This window comes from Corvus hawaiiensis, chromosome 6 (assembly GCF_020740725.1).
Source record: "Corvus hawaiiensis isolate bCorHaw1 chromosome 6, bCorHaw1.pri.cur, whole genome shotgun sequence".
In the NCBI taxonomy this organism is placed as follows: Eukaryota; Metazoa; Chordata; class Aves; order Passeriformes; family Corvidae; genus Corvus; species Corvus hawaiiensis.
Genome location: NC_063218.1, coordinates 14,769,357 through 14,790,952, shown reverse-complemented (window position 1 = coordinate 14,790,952; position 21,596 = coordinate 14,769,357). Strand labels below are relative to the sequence as shown.

Below are 21,596 nucleotides of genomic sequence, written 5' to 3'. Positions count from 1 at the left end.
AGGCCTGAGGGGAGACTGCACATCCCAGGGTGACTCCTGACCCCCTCCCCACCTCTGCCCTGGGGATGAAGGTCCCTTTGAGGAGCTGGGTCACCTACATCCCTCTGGGACAGAGGCAGCACCTGCTGCTGGAGATGCAGAGTACCCACAGGAATGCCTTCACTCATCCACCTCAGCAGGACTTGAGGGAATCAGAAGGTTAAAATGTCAGCTGAATCCTCCCAGGGATGCCATCCCCCTCCTTGTAAAGAAGCAGCAATTTAACAGACTTTTTGCCCTGAGGTTTAATGGATGTCTCTGGCTGCAGTGCTTGGGGACCCTCTGACAGGGCGCTGTGAAATGGCAAGGGGGGACTAATAGCTGCTGTGTTTTCCAGCAGCCCCAGCCAGAGATAGCTCTGCATATAGCTGACAAGCAGTCAACGTCTGCTCCCTGTCTCTGTTTGCACTTCATCGAGTTATCTCCTTGCAAGCAAAGAAATCCCAGCTGATTGAACAGCACATTCATCATCTGGATTTCCCTCATATCTTTTCCTGTATCAATGGTGCCATAAAAAGCCCACCAGAAAAGTCAACGGAAATCTGCTCTATCTTCCATTAAAAGCTTTTGCAGAGATCTGAAGTAAAGAAAAAAATCAAAACAAACCCCAAACTTTTTTCGTCCCTGAAATGTCAATCAAGGAACATTAAACAAAAAGATTAGTTCTGCTCTTATTTGTTTGTAAAACAAAAAGCATGAAATATTTAGCAGTATTGTAATGAAAAGCAGATGGGAATAATGCCGGCTTTCAAGGCCGCTGGTAACCACCTCCTTTTCATGCCACAGCAGCAGCAGGACGAGGCAGGCAGCCCATTAGGACAATTTATGAACTGGACTTCCACAGAGGGAGTTCTAGCAAGAGGTCCACAGCTCGTACAGAGCAACCCTGATAACATCTGTTAGGGTTATTCATTGAAGAGGATTATATTACAATCCCTCTTAATACTACGAGTGCTACAGTAAAACCGGATGAGCCTTCAGTTTCATTTGCTCCAGCAATATGTGTTTATCAGAGCACTTTTCTGAAGTTGGAAACCTAGGCTGTACTCATGGTATGTCACAGAACGAAGTTTAGAAAACTTGAAATATTAACCTAGAAAAAAAACCTCAGTCTCTGCTTTTAGTCTCTCATGGCTGTATTGCTCAACTTCTATGTGCAGCATCAACACACCATCAGCCTTTTTCCATAAAAAGCCACTCCCCATTAACTCTCCAGGGCTGAGATTGATTTTATTTAAATAGTTCTCACTCGCTAACCTTGCTCCATCCTTTATTTAAGACTTTGCTAATGATGTATTTTTTTCCCCTTAATTTACCTAAGCATATAATGAATGCTCACATCCGAAATGACCTCATTATACCAGCAAGGACTTCGTGCGGATACGATTTAGTGCACAGACATAAGGCAGAGAACTCTCTAAATGGAGAGGTTTTAAACATTCTGGTAAATCCCTGTTGACTACAAGCCAGATTCTTACTGCTGTAAATTGACTTAGTTCCAACAGCTTCAATGAAGCTACACTGATTTACTCCACTTGAGGGTCTTACCCTACTATTCTTATTTATTGAACTTCCCACCTTTTGCTGCTACAACCTAAACTTTCATCCTCTAGCAGCAGGGTTGCTATCTAAAACAGGTGTTTCTCCAGTAATATATGACTTAAGAGATTTATAACTGCCTGGAGTATTTCATTGTCCCCTAAAAGTGTTCGTAATAATTCTTGTTGACTGTCCCAACTCTCACCAATCGGCTGTAGAGCTGTTGGCAGGCTGAACCTGGTCAACAAAATATCCATTCCCCATACGAGCATAAGCTGTTTTACCTGTTCATAGGCACTTTTCCTCCCTGCTGGACAAAGGTCTTTCCTGGTCTCTGTACAGTGTCTGGGACAAAATGAAGCCCCAATATTTTTGCTGGTTCCAGAAGAACCAGCAAATATACCCAAAGCAGACTACTTTTTGGCTCCACAAAAAACAAACTGCAAGATGAAAAAATGCACTGCAAAGGAAAAACAAAAACCTGTAAAACCAGAAATTTCTTTTGTGCACCAATTGTAGCCCTAACGGGAATGTCACTGTCCTGCCATCAGTCTGCTGCTCCTACAGCCCTGGGCTTGTTTTACCCCGTTCCCTCCTGGCAGGGATTCAGGCTGCTGCTCTGACCTCGACACAGCTATGATCAGCTGAAGTGTCTGCATTTGTACTTTTGGGGGCTTAGCAGGAGACAGCTCATAGGAAGGCACAAGATCACATGGTCCAAATACCTGGGAGAAGTCAAAGATCTGCATAAAGCCCAGTGTGTTCATAAAGCAACAGGGAACCTAACCCACGGATTCACCAAAAAGTTGTAGTGGTTTTCTACTTGTCCAGAAATAACTGCCTGTGGAACCCTTGGATATGAGGGATACCGGCAGACTTTGTCTCATAAAGACTCAGGAAAAAAATCAGCAATTACCTGGATGCTAATGAGAGTTGTGCATCCAAACACACGCTGCAGTGATTGCTCTTCCGAGAGATCAGCACTGGTTACACCAACAAACTGCTTGCTCACTACATGTGATTGGTGTTAACTTCCAACCCGAGGTTCTCAAAAAAACTCCCCTTTGTCTTACCAGCTTTGGGTTTGAGGAGAACCCCACAGAGAGTGTCAGGGGCCAGTGCCATAAGAAATCATACTGAATCATAATATCATTTAGCAAATTCACATTTTCTTCAGGTCCAGTAGAATTCTATTTAAACAACTTACAGAAAAGCTGACATTTTCTGTTAAATCTCAAAGGACTAGCATGAAGTAGCTACATTTAGCACAGCCATCTTCCAGTGACACCTGAGCAGAGAGGCAGGCAGCAGCAGATTTTATTCTTGCTTCACTTGTTCTGGTTTTTTCTAGGTCAGCCCAAATACTCTGATGGTAAGAAACAAGCACAGCAAAAATGTGCAACCACCACAAAAATAATCTAAAAGTCCTTAAAAAGAAATGCACGTGTTTATTTATTGCATTATAACTGCAACATCAAATACAACTATATTTTCATTTCAAAAAAGGACACATGCAATAAAATATTCTGATTTCATGATCTGATTCAACACAGTTCATTGGTAACAGTGGAGCATCACAGAACAGTCACAAGGCAAGGGCTTGGGGTGATGAATTTCCAGTCTCTTGATCCTACTTGCAAACAGCAAAGTCACATCATATTTTATTTGTCATCGAGGGATAAACTTTTGGAATAACATGGCTGGATCACAGAAGGTTCCAGCTGCCCCTTAACTTCCGGACAAGTCTTGAAGAATCAGATTTTTTTACTTGAGAAAATATTATGCTTTGACAAGAATGAGGAATAGACAGTATTTTCCAAGCAGAGAGCAGAAATCCTTCCATGTTACACCACAGCTGAGGTACAAAACAGGGGCCTCTGCTTCACAGGTGCAAAGAAGCCAAGCCTGTGAGTTACTTTAACTATTGCTCTGAGGAATGAAATCAGGCCATTTTCTGCAATATTTCACTGCAGCTTTCTATTATGTTCATCTGCTCATTGGGCTTCAATCAATTTAATCTGGCATTTCAGCTATGGAATAAATCCACAACACACAGGAGGAGTCCACAGCTCAGAAAAGAACACAAAAAGTTGTCCTGAAGTACTCAAAACATAGCCTCTTAACTACTTAAAAGGCCCTGTTCTTCATTAGAAAAGGTCCTTATTCTATCATAGCTATTCACACACCACAGGTTCTTATTTTTCATATTTCCCACGAAGTTTCATGGGACTAATTTGAAATAAGGTTCTAAACAGTGTGGAAAAACTACAGACTCAGGGCCCAAAATGGTACCATTTCTAGCAAAACTCTCCTGACTTTCAGTTGGGACTTTTTAGGAAGTGTGACATAACGCTGTCCAGCCTTTCAAAACAATGACCTGGTTTCTTTCTGTACATCTTGCGTGGCATAACACTAAGGATGACTTACTCTAACGATTTACATAAAAAACAAAGTCAGTCTTCTTATGCAGTTGCATTTTTATAGAATTTCACAGAGTCAGTATACAGAAGCTTACAGCTTTTTGAGCTAATTCTAGCAAATAGAAGGATTTATCTATGAAAACAAAGCATTCCAAAAGTACATGGAAATCTGTAGAGCAAAATATATATTTCTATATAATTTCCCAACACAAGCAATAGGCAGTTTAGAAAAATATGATTGTTACAGTCTTTCTGAACCAGAAAAGAAAGGATTTAAAAAATAAGTTCAGCTTTTCACAAAGCCATATCTTTAATAAGAAAATAGAGAGGTCTACATTTCCCTGAATAAGCCTGAAAGGTTAAAGAAAGGTCCAAGCAAGACAAGGAGTCTGACTTGGACTTGATATCAGCTATGATAACATGCACATGTACAGAGACAGCTGCTTGGCTCCAGTATTGTTTACCTTAGAAACGAGCCTAATTTATCACAATTGTATTTAAAAATCATAAATAACATGACAAAAGTGGAACTGGTCCCCGCAAGGCAAATAATTATATTCATACAAGCAAAAAATGACATCAATCCAGTTATTTTCTTGTGACAGTTAAAAGGCATTTTGTACCCAACTGTTACATTGAACAGCACATGTATAAACCCAGATTATTATTGCAGACTTTGCTATCAGCTACTATACATAAACAAGAAGAGATGTTCATGCTGTAATTGCCTCTAAGGTTTTTGTTCTACTTGAATATTAACATTTACAAGAAGCTGAGGTGGAGACCTGAATTCAAGCCAGGATTTCAACATGCAAAATGACAGGGTTCACAGGAAGGTTTCTGATCCTCCCCATTACTGACATTCAGAAGTGGATAAGAGCTCTGAAGAACTTTAAAACCATTCATAACATGAGTTTCTCTTGTGAACAGCCTTTGGTTTTCCCTGTGCCCAGAGGCGGGTGATCTAACATGGGACATGCTGATGAAATTTAGATTTACATCAATAAACCTCCTGTTAAGGAGAATACACATTTTAGTTTCAGGTCACTTCTAAAAGAAGGTGGCAAAATGTACCTCAGTATTTGCTGATTTTTAAATTAAAAGCAGAGCATAGTTTGATTGCAGAAACTTTGCTCCAGGCTGTTCTTAATAACTATTTAATTTATCAGTTAGAACTTCTTATTAATTCTGTTCAATGTGAGAGCAAATCCCTTCATTTTGTTGCAATGTTTGTGAAATATATGGGATATTTATTCACCCTATATGGGAGTCTTAGCACATTTCTTTAAACTTTCTTCTAGCTTGAAACTAAACAAAAGCACAAAAACTAATGGAAGCAAGATTGATGGAGTGTTGGTGAAGGGATCCAAAACTATTTAAAATCCATGCTTGTGAATTAAATTGGGCTCGAGACAGCCCACTGCTCTGAGGAGTGAGGACAGGTCCTCTGTAGGAACACTGGACATGGGTTATATTGCCAGTAAACAACAGTGCAGCTTCTGGGCCTCCTACCACTTTTCAGTGTCAATGGAGAGTTATGTCTTACGAAAGGCAGTGACAGAAAAATGCAACACCCACATTATTGCTTGTGTAATTGCTTCACAGTGGTCCAGTACAGTCGAGTAAACAAATGAGAAGAAGGTGTGGTGCTGGAAGGGAAGCTCTGAGGCTGGGCAGATGCAGTGTGCCCTCCTGGAATCACCCAATAAACTCAGTTAACACAAATCAAAACAGAAAAAAAAAATGGAAAGAGTCACACTGATCAAAAGGAAAACATCTACTGAGGCAAAAATTACCATCAGGGTCTTGGAGCAAGACAAAGGTGTGTCTTTTGCCTTCCAGCCAAGCCCATGTACAAAATGGAGGCTGGTGTTTGAGGACAGACACACACTTAGGATATGCAACATCCACATACCTTCAGGAACAGCCAGTGCTCAAGCAATGCCTCCTAGGTTAAATTCTTACAGGGTTTGATCTCGGAATGTGATGGAAAAATCATCTTGGGTGCTTTTTGCCCTAAAGACTGAAACCCAAACTCAAAGCTTATTAAATCTCATTAAAGCTCATTAAAACATGTACCTCTAAACTCTTCCAGCTTCCCTGTAAGACACGGTTTCTCTTAAAAGCTGCACTTGAAAGTTACATTGAAGTGGAATGCCACCTTTCTTTAAGTAGAACAATAATTATGCTCCCCATTACATATATATATACACACACACACATATATATATACATACACATATATTTCATGGCAACGGAAAGTACCATACAGAGGCATTCATTCATATCTGAAGTGAAACAAAGTCTGTGGTGTTCAATGCTTATTAGACTTGACAATAGAAATAATTTGATTTTGAAGGTGGGAGTGACTTCAGGAGAAATAACAGCTCCTACCCCTGAGTTCCAGCAGAAGGCCTCCTAGCAAAGAGCTGCTCAGGGCAGTGGCACTGCTCTCCAAACTCACCTCTCCCTTTTAACACACAGCTTTTCATGGAGCAAAAAGGAGCTAAAATAAATGGCTTGCTATAGGGCTTGATAAATGAGTTGTGAAATCAGTTTGTTAAAAGCAATCATTTTAGTTTTCTTTCTTTCTTTTTTTTTTATTTTTCCCCAGGTCAGAAAAAAGGGTTCTGGCTTATTTAGGGTGTATAACAATGACAGTGGAACACTCCTGGCAGCTCAAGGGCACAGACCCTGGCTGAGCAGCACCTGGGAGCTCTTACCCCAGTGGTGACAATGCGAGGATAACAGAGCTGCAGCTGAACCACCAGCCCTCTGCACTGACTGAGGGGCAATTTTCTGCACACGGTAATTGGATTACACATCAAAACCTGCTTAGAGAGGAGAAAAGAAAAAGGCTCTGGGCAGGCTATGAACAATGCTAATGGCGAGGCTTTCATTATTAATAATTGTTTGTTAAGTGACACCCTCACATTCCTGTCTGTGGATGTGAATATTAAGGGCAGTCTCTGAGCCAAAACTGAAGGCAGATGAGGGCAGGACATGGCCAGGAGATGGAAGAAATGGCTGGCCAGGACTGGAGTCCCCCCAGATAGTGATGAAGGTTGGTTTGACACAGGGGACAGCAGAAACAGACAGAGCATCTGCAGGAGGAACTGCAATGGGGGAAGAAATTACTGAATTTTAAACTTACTGAAACTGGACCAGATTTTTTGCTCTAGGTATTGACGAAGAACTGACACTGGAAATACTTAAGGTGATAGGAATCACCTAGGCTGTGGAAGAACTGCAACAGGAAAATAAGAATAAAAGACTGGGATAATTTACTTTGGAAAGGAAATAAAGCCAAATCTCCTCTGCTCTCGTAAAAGAAGGAAAGACAAAACGTGGCCTGGAAAGAGTAGTGCTGGTCTTTCTGCTTCCTTAGATTTAACACAAAGTGGCCAAAAGAAGGAAAATCAAACCATCCACACTCCCCAAACAAAAAATTTCTAATCCAAAATCAGTTCAGGGGAATACCTTTTTCACACAACTTGGAATATTGTGGAACTTGCTGATGGCTCTGAAGCCATAAAGCCACTAGCCTTCAGTAAGGCCCTGAATAGGCTCACCCTCAAAATCCAGAAGACTAAAGACAACACCTGACATTTACTTGAAAAGGAACAGAAAAACTCCCACTTCAGTTCTACATTGCATTTCTGCCTCCTGAGGATTGAACAGAGACCATCATAACTGGCTTTCTATCTATGATAGCATTTCCTGTATCTTTTCCTGGAGCATCAGCACCCACCACCTACCATTAACCTGTCACTGAGCAGTTTTAATTTAGCAGTTTCTTCTGTATTTAATTAAAAGAAAAAAAACCCAAACCACTTCCAGGGTTCAAATCCCAGCTTGAGTGAATCACCCCGAGGGGAGCCTCCTTCCACAGTCAGGGACATGAAACTGAACAGTGCTGATGGCCGCTGTCAAAATTTTGTCTGGCAGAGCAGGATGGCAAGCCCTTGTTCCTGTGTCATTAGTCCTGGACTGCTCTCATAATGCCAGACCTACATGCTCCCCTCTTGCACCGAGATATCAGGCTGCCTTTTGAGGCCCTAATGTCTCCTGCTGCTTCCGCTGGGATGCTGCACCTTAAGCTGTGCAGTTTCACCTTACCCACACTTGACTAGGAGAAGGGTTGTTATCTCACAGGTACAATGAGGTAAAATCTGGCAGTTGCTGAAGCAGGTTAGGGAACAGGAGTGCCATTTAGGCTACAGTTTGAACTGGCATATTCCTGATATATATTCCTTGTTTTCCAGATCGAACGACACCTCTCTAGAAGACACATATTCATATTTTAAATTGGATAGAAAAGAGAGAAAAAAAAATCCAACTGTATGACAGATTATTCCAGCCTGCTTTGTTGTTTTGTTTTGGTTTTTTCTTTAATGCAAGAATCTTTGTTTTGTTTGTTTTGCCATTTAACAAGTGCAACATGATCCCATAATTCTTAGAAAGACATGTACAAGTCAAAATGCCTTGTGCCTAAAACATGCTGCAGTTACCCAACACGTACAACTAACCTGTTTATATTCCAGTATAACCAATAGATATCTTTTTTAAATATGGCAAAAGTAATAAGACTGGTTTCTCAATGAATCATGTTGTCTGCACCAGAAATATTATCTTCAGTATTTTAATAAACTGGTTTCTGAGAGTTGTCAACAGCTGACAGATAAATTAATGCAATAAACTTGTAATGGCTCAGAGCAGGTCAATGATCTGGGAACTGCTAAGAATATCCTCAACAGCCCCCAGCAATTCTGGAAGAAGCTGATATAGGTTCTCTGGGCAAACGTGTTTTCAGCAGCAGACTAGCAAATGATACTGTCCAAGGGGTACTAAAATCTCCAAAAGCAGCTCTTACAGCCAGCTGGGTACACAACCTATGACTTGAAAGACATCTATGATGCCTGGCAAAGACATGTTTATTGGGGGTTTTATACCAGCCTTTCTTGAAAGGCAAAACTATTTTTCCAGTTTCCTATGGTGGATAATTTCATTTCAGTCTGTAATCTTTAGTTATTCCAAAAGGCTTTGTTTGCTCTGGGAATCCCTGTTGCACAGCAGTTTTGGGTTTTTTTCCTGAAAAAAAGAGGACAATGTACTCTCTTGTCGACACAAGTTAAAAAAATTATTGTACATGAACTCACTCTTCAAATCTCTTTAGTGCTAATGAGATGTGTATGCACACACATCAAAGTAAAACATTCTCTATTTAATATTGAAGAGGAGATCAGATGTAGCAAACTCCTGAGGTCTAGAGCAAGTAAAGGGAAAATACTATTTCTTCTGATGTGCAGAGATCACCACTTGTCTTATCTAGCAATGGCCATTTTTTGGAGACATTTCTTCTCTCCGAGATCTACAACTACTCCAACAAAAGGGATTAAGGAGAAGCATAAAGCCATTCTAAAAGCTCTCCAAATTATTCAGTGATCACTAGGTGGTTTTATTAGTTAGCCTAGTAGCTTTACTTACAGCCTCAAATATTTCAGTTTTTAAGCATCTCGGTCAGTACAAATAAAGTAGCACTTGGTAGAAATCATGACTGCTCTGGAGATCCAGTGCTAGCAGAGGAATACAACATTTTTAATGTATGTACTTAGAACTGAACATGTTTTTCATAACAGATTTCTGGAGAGGGCACATATAAGTAATATTTAATACCATTTAAATTGCTGGCTGGAATCAGAGAAGGGCTGTTAATAGACACGGGGCACAACAGCAATTTTCTACCTCAACGTATTGCTGTCATGGAAAATTCTCTGGAAAGCATCAGGCTTCAAAATCAATTACAGTTTACAAATGAGGCTTGCTTTCATGCCAAAGGTTGGGTTTGAAGTGTGCCTTTGGGCAATGTCTTACTGTAATGTGTGGGCAATGGAGTGCAGGATTTTGCCTTCAGCACTGCAGGGTCATTAATGTGGTCAACCAGCTCCTGGTCCAAGAGAGCAGGCAAGAGCTCGGACAGAGAGCTGTGAACAGCCTGAGTGTCTGCATGGAGCACAGGCCAGGTGGACAAACAATTCACAGCCTCAAACATATTCAATATATTTTAGAGGGTTTTAGCACGCTTTGACAGTGGCTGCATCTGGACTGGGGCAAAATGGTGCAAGTCCTCAGCTGCAGACACATCCTAGGTTCTGTGCATCCCAGATTTTGGCAAGGGAAGGCTTAAGGCAGTGGCCCCAGTCTGAACCTGAGCTGTAACACATCTCAGTTACATCTGGATGTCAGAGATGTATGAGCTGGGGACTTTATAGGCACAAAAGTGAGCATATAACCACCAAATCATCTGTGAGCAAAGATGAGGAACCATGCTCAAGATTTTAAGGACTGATTTGGAAACAGTATGATTTAGTTTGTGTTTTGAGGAATCTGAGCTTCATACAGTTTCCTGGAAGCTGGCCTGGGCAGTTTGTTTTCATTATTCCAATTACTAACTTGATTAATATTTACACACACTTCCAGGAATCAGTATCACAAGCTTTTCAGAAAAAAAACCCACAAGAGAATAAAAAAGAAAGTTAATTTTGCATTTACATCTCAAGTTCTTTTGTGGTTTTTTTACTTCTTTCTTTGCCAGAAAAATGCCACACCTGCCTTGGACAGGTGAGGTAAATGACATTATGGAAGACTTAAATTGTTTTCACTGATAGGAACATTGAAGTCCAGTGCTTTGGATAGTTTTCATTGCAAAGAAGTAGAAATATTCATCACTTCTATGAGATATTCAGATTATTTAAGTTAATGAGAATGGATTGACTGAGATTTAAAGCAAAACTTTCCAATATTACAGACAGGGGACTTACAGAATAAATTGATTGCAAACCCAGCAGCAAAAGTGTGTTTCTAATTATGTTGTTTGTTTTGGTTTCTTTTAAACCTGCCACAACACTGAAACATCAAGGTGATGATGCAGTTGTTCTCCTAAGAACCTCTGTGCAGAAATTTTTTCTCCCAGAAACTTCTTTTACACACTCCCGTGGTGTCAAATGCATTTGTGAACCTATACAAACCACCCAGATCAGAAAGGCTCAGCAGAAAGAAATCTATGTGAGATTTTGTGCTTTCATAGAAAAGCTTTTTTATCTCCCTATTGACTTCCATTTGCAGCTTTATTGTTCCTCATTATTTTTACTTTCTCACTGGTATTTTACATTCATCACCTGGAACAGCTCAGCAAAACCCAGAGAACTGCAATGTAGCTATGTCACAGAAAGGTGTGTGCACACCTACACACATCCACAACCACACAGAGCAGGATTTGTTACTGCCCCTCTTCTCCCACACTTCTTTTTTAAAGGAAGATTTAATTTGAGATGGAGATGTGTGTGATGATTAACTCCTTGCTGGGCAGCCACAGGGGTTTCTTTCCCCAGGGCTGGCAGCAATTTTTAGGGGAATGTGCATGGCACTTACACAGTTAATCAGGAGAAGAGAAGGTATGTCCTCTGCCCCCAGAAAGAATGGTTGCAAAGAAGGAATTAATTTGTCCCATTCTCTGCCAAATTCTAGCCCCTCTCACCCTCTCCATCTAGCTCCCTCATGAAAGAAATCACAGGCCTTCCTTCGCTTCCCCCACTGGAATGTCTTACTGCTCAGCACACATGGACTCTGCTCACCTTTCTGCTTCCAGTCCCTTCTGCCTGCTCTGAGAGCTCTTCTACTGCCTCCTGACAGTCAGGTTTTTAACCCACACCAGCTCAGCTCCTGCTCGTGCTCCCCTTGCACTTTGACAGATCCCTTCATCATCCCTGCTGTCTCCCCTTTAACTTCCACTCTTCTTTACACCTTACAGAATTTTGACATTTTAATCCAACGCTAGCAAACCCAGTGTAGTCAGAAGGATTATTAGGAACACAATGACAGAATCCTGGTGGTGGAAGTGTCTCCTCAGAACACTGGTAGAAGCCCTGTTTCTCAACCCATTTTAAACCTTGAAAACTGAAGAAAAGCTGTTTAATATGCAATAGAACCAATACTGTAGCAGGGAGGGGGAACCAAAAAGATTCTGAGATTTTTTCCTCTGTAGAGCCTGTACTCTTGTCGTCTGTGTTAATTGTGACTCCCTTTGTAAGGTTTTACAAATTGATGGACACCTCTCCTCTCTATGTTGAGCTGCTCCTCTTTCACACTGCCTGTTTTCCTAATCCTGTGCCTAAATTGAGCTCTGTGCTGTTATGCCTCCCCATTCTACATAAGTTTGCTTCTTTAACAGAACTTTAATGATTTTGTTAAATAAGTGACTTCCTCCTTCAGTCTCTCAGCTACTTTATTATTTTAGACCTTATTAGGAAGAAAACACCAAATACCTCATACTGATATGCAGAAGAGAAGTTCCTCCTGCAACATAGCCTGGAGAGGGAAAGTAACTGTTCCTTCTGTTAAATTTTTTTCATGATTACTACTGTAGCCAAAAACATAAGACAGTAAGGGATAGCTCTCAGAAATGGCACAAATTTTTTAGAAATTACCTTTTCTCTCAGGAATCAATTATGTAAAACACCACTAAGAATGGCTTCATCACTCTGAAGTGAGAATTGCTTTTATATTAAAAGGCAATGTTTAAATGTACATTCAAAAATTTGATAACTCAGGCATAGGGTTAGGTAAATAAATGACAAGTTGCCATAATTTTATACTACATGTTTGACTGTCTTTGATACAATCAGTGTACATAATTTCAATAAACCATTAATATAAAAGCATCCTAGATAGGAATCTTGTTTCCAGGGTGGTATTATTAAAGTACTTCCAACTTTTGCTTTACTGACACTGAACCAGGCTGCATCCCAGTGTTCAGGCTTTATGATCCGTTACCAAATGCCCCTTTATAAAGTAAAAAAACCCAACAAACCAAATCATAAAACCCCACAAACACAAAAAACCTAACAAAAAACCCACTCTTTTTTATAGACAAGATTGGTGATACAAGGTTTTGTTCAGTGCTCACAATTTTGTTCAGAAAATTATGAACTGATTTTAAAAGTTCTCCTGCTAGAGAGATGCTAAAAAAATATATTCTTTTTTTTTCTAGCTTTCTTCCTACTGTATTCCACCTCTCCTGATTCAGGTGGGCTGGAGAATACAGTAATTGGAAAAGAAATCTGGTAAAAAATAAGAACAAGAGGAGGTCCACCCCCACTCCTACTGAAGTCAGTAGAAACATTTCTATTAGCTTCTGCAATCCCTGTATCCAGATACTGAAAAAGCAGCTCAAGATTTCAAAGAGAATGGTCCAAATCTTCCTTGAGTGGAATGTCAACCACTCTACTCAAACATGATTCTGCTGTGCCTGCTCTCCAGTTTACACTCTGGTGCATGACCATATGTTGTCATACTTGCTCTGACTTCGGTTCAAACAAGAATCTGATAAAAATCACCCAGAAAATCCCACAACAACGCCATCCTTCAGTACTGCTTGCTGAAAGATAGCAGAAACATTGCAGAATTATCCTTAAACAGTGGATGAGTGGATGGTGGTTGTTAGTTTGACCACAGATATGCATATTTTTTTATATATATATATATATATATATGTACATACATACACAATCTCTATATACATATTACAAATACAATAGTAAAAAAATTGTAAAAATATTAATTTTGCTCAAATACCTGATTAAAGTGGATTAATGTCATGTTGCAATTATGTGATCTATCCAGTTGATAGGATGGCTGTGTTAGAAGCCCTACAATCTACAATAGCTGCAATTAAAAACAAAGAGTCTGCACTTCCACCAGTCACCTCGTGCCATGCCAAGAAGTTACGTTGGAGGTGGGCCCTCGTATCTCAGCATCAGCTTGAAGGAGCGAGCGAAGTTGTTGGCCAGTGTGCAGCTGTGGGTCTCTTCTGCCAGGGGCAGGAGGAAGGCCAGGAGCAGCAGGAGCAAGAGGAGCAGTTGCAGTGGCAGTGCTGCCCGGCACACGCGGTGCAGGTATGAGCACACGCCCCCAGAGCGCTTCTGAAACACACAAACCAAAGAGCAACTCAGCAAAATAAATTACTGGGGATGTCTATTTCAAACACATCCAACTGCAGGGAGAGGGTCAGAACAGCCCCTGTGGTCCTTTGCCTAGGGTCCAGCCTGGGTGCTGGGCACACTGAAACTGACTGAAGTTAAATTATGTCTTTTAAGAGAATTCTCTAGTTTCAAGAATTCACTGCTGCAAACTGTTGTCTTCTAGAAGGAAAACACTGCTGACTTTCTAGAAGGAAATGACTGCCTCCAAGTCCATTTCCAGTTACAAAGTGGTGGTTACAAATGCTCACGCCCAACTGGTCCCCTCACAGCCACCTTGTGGCACAGAAAGCCTGTGTTTGCTACTCTCCAGTCAGTAAAATGAGAGTGCTGGTGCCTGGAAGAGAGGAACAGCTTCTGCTCTCCATCAGCAGAAAGGAGCTTTGTTTGCCGCTCATCCAGCTTCTAGTCATCTGCCCTGCAGCACCATGCTTTGGCTTTGGGGTCTACAAGACTAGAGGTCAGAAAAAAGGCCCCACAGTGCAGCCTGCCTCAGTATACCTTATACCTTATCAGGCCCAGCTTAGAACTTTATGTGATGCAAAAGAGCGAGAGAAACACAACACTGATAGTTAAGGACACATTAAAGTCTCATCTATTTCTGCGCAGGTGGGGGACACACAAAGGAGTCCCATTACACCTTTCTTTATGCTGGTGCAAACCTAGAGTAGCTCAGTTAACCTCATAAATTTAATCTGGTTTAGCATGACCAGGAGAGAATATATTTAGGGCTACAGAATTCAGAAAAGATTAATTAAGAAGGGAGATTTCCACTGGCAAGACTCCTGGGTAACTCCTGCCAATGAGCTGAACTGTGTGAGTTTCCAAAAAAAAAAAAAATCAACTCTCTTGAAAAGAATTCTGATAAAAAGGGCTCAATTACCCACTTATTTCATCAAACAAGGATTTATACAACGAGCATAAATGAAGTGCTTAATGCACCAGCCTACATCACAAATGTCAGCATAGAACCTCCACTGAAGTGGGATCCACGTTTTCCACAAAAGGAAATTAATTTATTCAAGTCACAGGCAATGTCAGTCCTGCAGCAAAATTAGGGCTTCTGCCCACTACAGGGTGCTTAACAGGCAATGACTTTGTCCCACTATAGCACCACCATGAATAGTCCATGGGGAACATCAGCAGAGAAGACAAGGAGGAGATTGATGGTGGAAGAAAGTGATTATGCCTTTTGCTATTTTTAATGGTCTCTTCCGCTGCTTTCTAAATTACTCAATCCCTTCTAACTCCATATAAATGCTTACAGAATTAATTACAAAGGTAAATATACAGCTGCAGTTATACACAGCAAGACAGTCGTGCTGCAAAATCCTTCTGTTGTAGTTGGTTTGCTTCCATTATATTGTATGGCTGATGAGATGTAATTATTGTGTCAGGCAGATGTAGAGGCAGCAGAGCAACAGCTGCTTGCTCTATCATTTCTGGCCCACAGTATCTGGGTTGTAATTTGCTTGCTGTGGCCAAGGAAAACTCAGATCCCTGGACCCTGGAACTGTCAGTGGATAAAGTGTACATGCCAGGGTGTGAGTGGGACTGACTCTGGGCAAGTTCCTCAGGTACAGCAATGTCATTTACCCACAAAATCAAAGCTTCACCAACCTGGCTGCCTTGCAGAAGACATCTCCTACTGTGACCTGTTCTCAAAGTACAAGGCATAAGTAGCTGTACTAATGAGACTTTCCCTTCTCTAGTCCAGACCTGAAATCCTTCTTCCCCCCCCTGAATTTCATCTGCCTATGGGCTGAACAAAACCTGGAGGGTCTTCTATGTTAACAGTCAATGCTAAATCCATCATGCACAAGAGCAGCAGCCACAACTCTTGGTTGTGAGCTCTCTGGGCTTGTCTCTGTAATGCCACGAAACAGCCACTTCTTGGTGCGTTCTGCATAAATTAATGCACTGTCATTCACAGCTCTGTTTTCATTGAAAAGGATTTCTTAGTCTTAATTCTTCATTGCATCCAAAATATACAGCAATATGACAAATACATTTATCAGAGTGCCCCATCTATAAGGAAAAAGACCCTTGCCAGGTTCCAGAAGCCATGAGCAAGTTTGTATGTATTAACAGGTGTAGTTCTGTCAGTGGAAGATCCGATTCGAGTTAACTCTGCATTGGGACAATTCAAACCATGCTCTTTGTCCTACCACTAAGGCACAGTAAGTCTTAATGCTGATGTTGTTAAGGGGTAGGAACCTTTGAGTGACTGTTCAATAGTGCACTACAACTGGAATCCTCAAAAATATTCTCACAAACTCAAACGGGGACTTAGAAACTCACCTCTCACTGACACAGTTGTGAGGACCACCAGTCTTCCTAGCAACACCTAAAACTTTTGGTTTTACTGCTGTCAATCATTTAGAATTGGTTTTGAAAGCTACTTCAATCTGAAACTATTGTTTCATTGCCAGGCCAGCTGCAACACATCTCTTCCCTATGTGTTTCTGCCTATGAACTGGTGGAAAATGTGGGCTTTTCCAGTTGTGCCTTGTCTCTGTTCCTGCCACAGCCCAGGGAGCAGATGTCTGATAGTCACTCAAGCCTGTCGCTGGTTTTCTATGATGACCACACTGCCCATTAACCACTAATGTTTTTCCTACCCTAATTCTTTTACCAATCCAGCATTTGAGTCAGAGCAGTTCACTGACTCTGCCTTGATTTCTGTAGCAAAGACTATTAATGCAACTCAAATAACATTTCAATCTCATCCCATTTCTCAAAGTGCCTTGCTTTTATATACACTGGAAGAAGCTGTAAAATAGTAATGCTTTTCACAGCTCATCCTCCAGAAAGAATTAATGCAAAATGGATTTATTAACAAGCTCTCATTTGATCTCCTTGGAGCTTTCTGCAGAGAAAGACACTCAGGCTAATCACAGCAGATCCTAGCATTAGAAATATCTGTGAAGGGACATTTACCTTGGGGCAGAACTTCAGAGAATGAGAAATATTTTGTCTTTATCTGCTGCTTCTCCCCTACCTGCTTGCTGGGTTTATAGGTATTTGTGTTTGATGAACTTTTGTCTTTGATGCCCAGCTTCTCTGTCTTGTTTGATCACACAGCAAGGTCAGAATCTTGTATTTCTGACTCCATTTGTTGTCATGGGAATGACTCAGCTATTGCAAACATGGTATTATGATGTCTCTGCAGGACTGAAAATGAGGCCCACAGGAGCTCTAAAGGTTTGGTGTTTTCAGCAAATTTGCAATGATAAACCCTTAATAAATGAGGGCCTCAACCTGCACACACTGAAATCCATAGGAGATTCATCATTAATTTCAGTGTCTGCAGCGGGATTATGCACAGGCACAACTAAATAAAGTCATGATCAGGAACTACTTGTCTTTGGAAGTCAGCAGGTATCTTACAAATAGATTCATTACTTATATGCCCAAGTTGTTGTGACATGAAACCTACATTAGTTCCATTGCTTCGTGCTTGCTGGAAGAATTGGTGATTTCTTCTTTTATTTATTTTTTTTTTTTTGGTGATAGTACTTTGAGAGGTGTTAAAGGCTAAAAAAATTTGAAGGAGACACAGTAACTTTTAACAAGAAAGATGATACATCTGCAAAAAGCATGGAAAGTTTGAGGCACTGACTCCCTTTCTGAGTATGAAAAAACAGCACTTCAATTTTACTAAGTCAAGATATTTTTTAGATCTGTGATGTGAAAAAGAGATGCTTTCAGGATGTGGTGACCTGAGATTATGGCACCAACAGAAAATTCAGGAAGCCAAGGCTCAAACCTCTGCTCTACTGGACTCAAAGTGATCAGGGTCCTGGAGTCAGCACCATACTTCCAACCCTTTAGCACATCATTCTGGGCTAGAAAAGGACAGTCTAACATAGTTCCACCTTTGCAAGAGACAGTTTGAGTATATCATTTCATGAGATGGAAGGTTGATGATGAGAAAGATGAGAAGGTCAGAACCACAACCCTTGCTACACAGTGGAATTTCCCTTCCCCAATCACTCCAGCTACTGGCATCAGTACAGCTACTACCCAGCACCCACAGTGCCTGCAGTGCATGTGTCAGATCTAAGCTCCACTAAATATTCTGAAATCAAATCTTCCTCTGAGAAAAACTGGCAAAGCTCCAGTGAAGTCAACAGAATTTTAATTTCCACCATCTTAGAATAACAGCTGGAATACCTAGGTATTGAGCCAAAGTGTCAGAGACATTTTTGAAACACACATGGAAAAGGAATAGGTTGGCATTTAAAAAGAAAATATACTTTTAAAGTTCACCATCAAGAATAAATGTCCTCCCCCTTCTCCCTCAAAATACCAGGACAAGCAAGGACTGTCAAGGGGTGGACCGCTGTGTTTTGTGTAATGCTAAATGCATGCTTGTTCCAAATGAACTGCACTGGCTGTGAACATTCACATTTGTACTTGATTCATGTTGGGGCGTTTGAATGACAAGCATCGGTTCAGATCTAGGGAGTCCTCAGAACTTAAATCTGTTTGCAGTTAATAACTCCTTACCAAACACACCATGAAAAATCACTTGGATGGGAAACAGCAGAAAAGCACTTTAGAACTTGCTGCATAATATTCCTGTGTAAGTTGCTGAAGTGTTTTACCAAAAATCAGTGCCCCCCCGGTTTGCTATTGACCACATTCCAGGATATAAGAAAACACACAGTTAATCTAGCTATTTGAAAGAGCAGAGCAATATAGCATCTTAGACCAGACTCATTAGTGGGGTTTTGCTGCTGCTTGTATGTCACCAGCGTGCCTGACAAAAATCATACCTGCACCACTGAATCAGTGATCCAGCAGAGAAAAAATATTTAGTCTGGATTTATTCCTCTTACCTCAGAGTATTTCCTGAGAAATGCACTGCTGCCTGAAAACTCCTGCTCTCCCCAGAGGTAAAGCGACCAAAGACTTAGTGTCCTACAGACACTACACACAGACACCAGCAGCCATTCCACTTTGTGCCAGGACTGTACCCAGCCCAAGTTTCCTCTATTCTACAGCAGTTGGCACAGATGCACAGGTATTAAGGCAAGCATAAGTAATTTCTCCTTAATATTCTCACCCTTCAGCTACTTTCAGTTCAGGCAGTTTTCTGAGCCTGATGGAGCTTGTTCATCTGTTTAACATTCAGTATCTTTCTTCCAGATACTTGTCCAGTTTCCCCTCGAACCTACACAAACTATACTGAGTCCTCAATACTCTTCAGCAAGGAGTTCCAGCTGGCATGAAGAACACGTCCCTTGTGTTAGCTTTGAACCTAGCTCCTAGTTCATTCTACAAGAAGAGATGGAGAGTCAACCATCATCTACACTCTCTGCAAAATTCATGATGATGTGAAACCCTAAGTTACAAGCCCAGGCAGGATGAATCCAGGCCTACCTCCACAGTGGGTAAGTCACAACATATTGGGCTTAAACTATAGCAATAGGGACAGAGGAAGAACTTCCTAACAAGAAGAACAGATAAGCCTGGGAAAGGATCACCTACATAGGTATGGATTCTAGCACTTCCTTATTCCTCTGAGAATAAACAGAGCTGCCAGGAAGGCTGAAACAACAGCTTGCCATACATTCCTTTCATCCTGCATAGGAGTATGCCCAGATAGGAGTATTAAGCACCACCACTTGTTTTGGTGAAGCAGCTGCCTTATCAGTGGTATTTTGCCTCTGAGAGGCCCCATGTTTCTGCCACTTGAGATCTCACTGTGTACTTCTTCAGCTGTCACTCACAGAGGCAGGTTATTGACAAGAAGAAGAATTCAGTTCCAGGGGGATCATGGGCTGCTCTCTCAAACCAAAGCAGATTGGTTTTTTACCTCAATGTGAGATAGTTTGGAGCTGGGCTTCTCATCAGTTCTCATCAGGAGCCATGAGTGTCCCTCTCCAAGATAAACAACACATTGCAAATCACAGCTGGTCTTTTCAAGAGGGAAATAATTTAGGGGAGTTGGATACTACTGTCACCACAGAACTGAGTATTCAACATGCTCTTGGGCAACGCACAATCCCATAAACTACAGCAGGAACTAAGATCAGCCTCTATTGATCAGAGGTTATGTGGCCTCCGCAAAAGGACAGTGAGACACTGGGCTCAGAACTGTATTTTCCTAAAAGCAAACACTGCCCAGGGTAGGCAATCAGCAGTGAGGAATGAGTAAGGAGGGCCTGGGACCCCATTGAGTCCTGTACTTATCATTCTCCTTTGCATAAAGAACTACCAGAATGAACCACAATGCTGAAGAGAGGTTAACTGCAGTCATACAAGCAATTTTAGCTCTGACATTTTCCATCTTCAGATTGCTTGACTTTGCAACCTTAATGTTCCTTTCAATTCTGAAGTGCATAAACATATGCATGTAAATAGGTAAGTACACAGGCAAATTAAATACTGTTTTCTTCCTTAGGGAAGATTCTGGAGTACCTCAAGATGGCTGGGGGATAATCTAGAATCTTTGATGGAGGTTTCACTTACAAGAAACAGAAAACAAGGAAGAGCCAGCAGTTTGTATCTGAGGTTTCAGCAGCCACATATGATGGATATTTCAGAATTTCTGCTGCAAAGTCACTTAGAACTAAGCACTGTGCCGTATGCTACTGGGACACAAATGGATTTAAAAAGGTTAGCTTCTGTGTGCATATACAGCATGACATGTTTCTAGGAGAAGCACATCGCAGGACAAGAGCTACAGCCTGACCTGTTAAAGTAGCACTGATTTCTATAATTCTCCAGACGCAAGCAAGCAGAAAAAGACTTCAGCCTTCTATAATTATTCAGGAAGGCAGACAAGTAAAGCAACTTTTCCCAATTTCCATCTTCCACTCATCCTTACAAGTTGAAATAAACTAATTAAAATAAGCATAGTAAGAGTAAAAACTGAAAGAAAGAACGTCCTGGAACTTGTAGAAGAAGTTACTGACATCAAAAGATGGTTTATCATGTCAACAATGTATGTTTCCAGCTCCTCTGCCAGTGACTTCTCTCAAGTCAAGATCAAGCTTTTCTTAAACTTCAGCAGTCACTATACATAATTTGAATATTATTTGCATTTTATTTAGATAATTAAAAATGTGATGGCTTACTTTTAAAGAAATAATAGGTATAAAATTAGACGTAATGACTAGAAGAGCTTTTCTTACAGTATCTTTTACAGTTGTGTTAAAAACATTTTTTCAGACATATACTGAAAACTGGTTGCATTCTGCTATTGCTCAACAAATCTTTTTCTCTCTCTTTACCTTTCAGTTAGGATATAAAATTATATCTACTAAGAAAATCATTCTAGGCTGTCTTCTTGGTGAAAATCTGCAAATACCTCACAACATGGCAGGCAGCTAAAGGATCATCTCTTCACATAAAGCAGGTAGCACCGACCACATGCCTGACTAATACCACAGGAGCATGAAAAGAATGTAAGAACCAGGTGTCCTGGGAAGCAGGATGTCACCTTCTTGCACGAGCACTACTGTAGGCAGAGAGCATTGGCAGGGCACAGGTGTGGCAGGACCAGATAAACAACAAACAAAGAGCCCCAGATTTCTAACATTTGAGGGCA

At 41.0% G+C, this 21,596-nt stretch overlaps 1 protein-coding gene across 4 annotated transcripts in view; it reads right to left on the bottom strand.

Moving 5' to 3' along the window:
* Nucleotides 1–3,006: 3,006 nt before the first annotated feature.
* The window catches only part of SYNE3 (spectrin repeat containing nuclear envelope family member 3), a 65,560-nt gene continuing 46,970 nt past the window's right edge, over nt 3,007–21,596 (bottom strand). For all 4 annotated transcript variants that reach the window (XM_048306341.1, XM_048306340.1, XM_048306338.1 and 1 more), the window contains exon 18: nt 3,007–13,978. In XM_048306341.1, the coding sequence (XP_048162298.1) occupies nt 13,781–13,978 (198 nt within the window). In that variant the 3' untranslated portion in view covers nt 3,007–13,780. The remainder of the gene's footprint in view (nt 13,979–21,596) is intronic.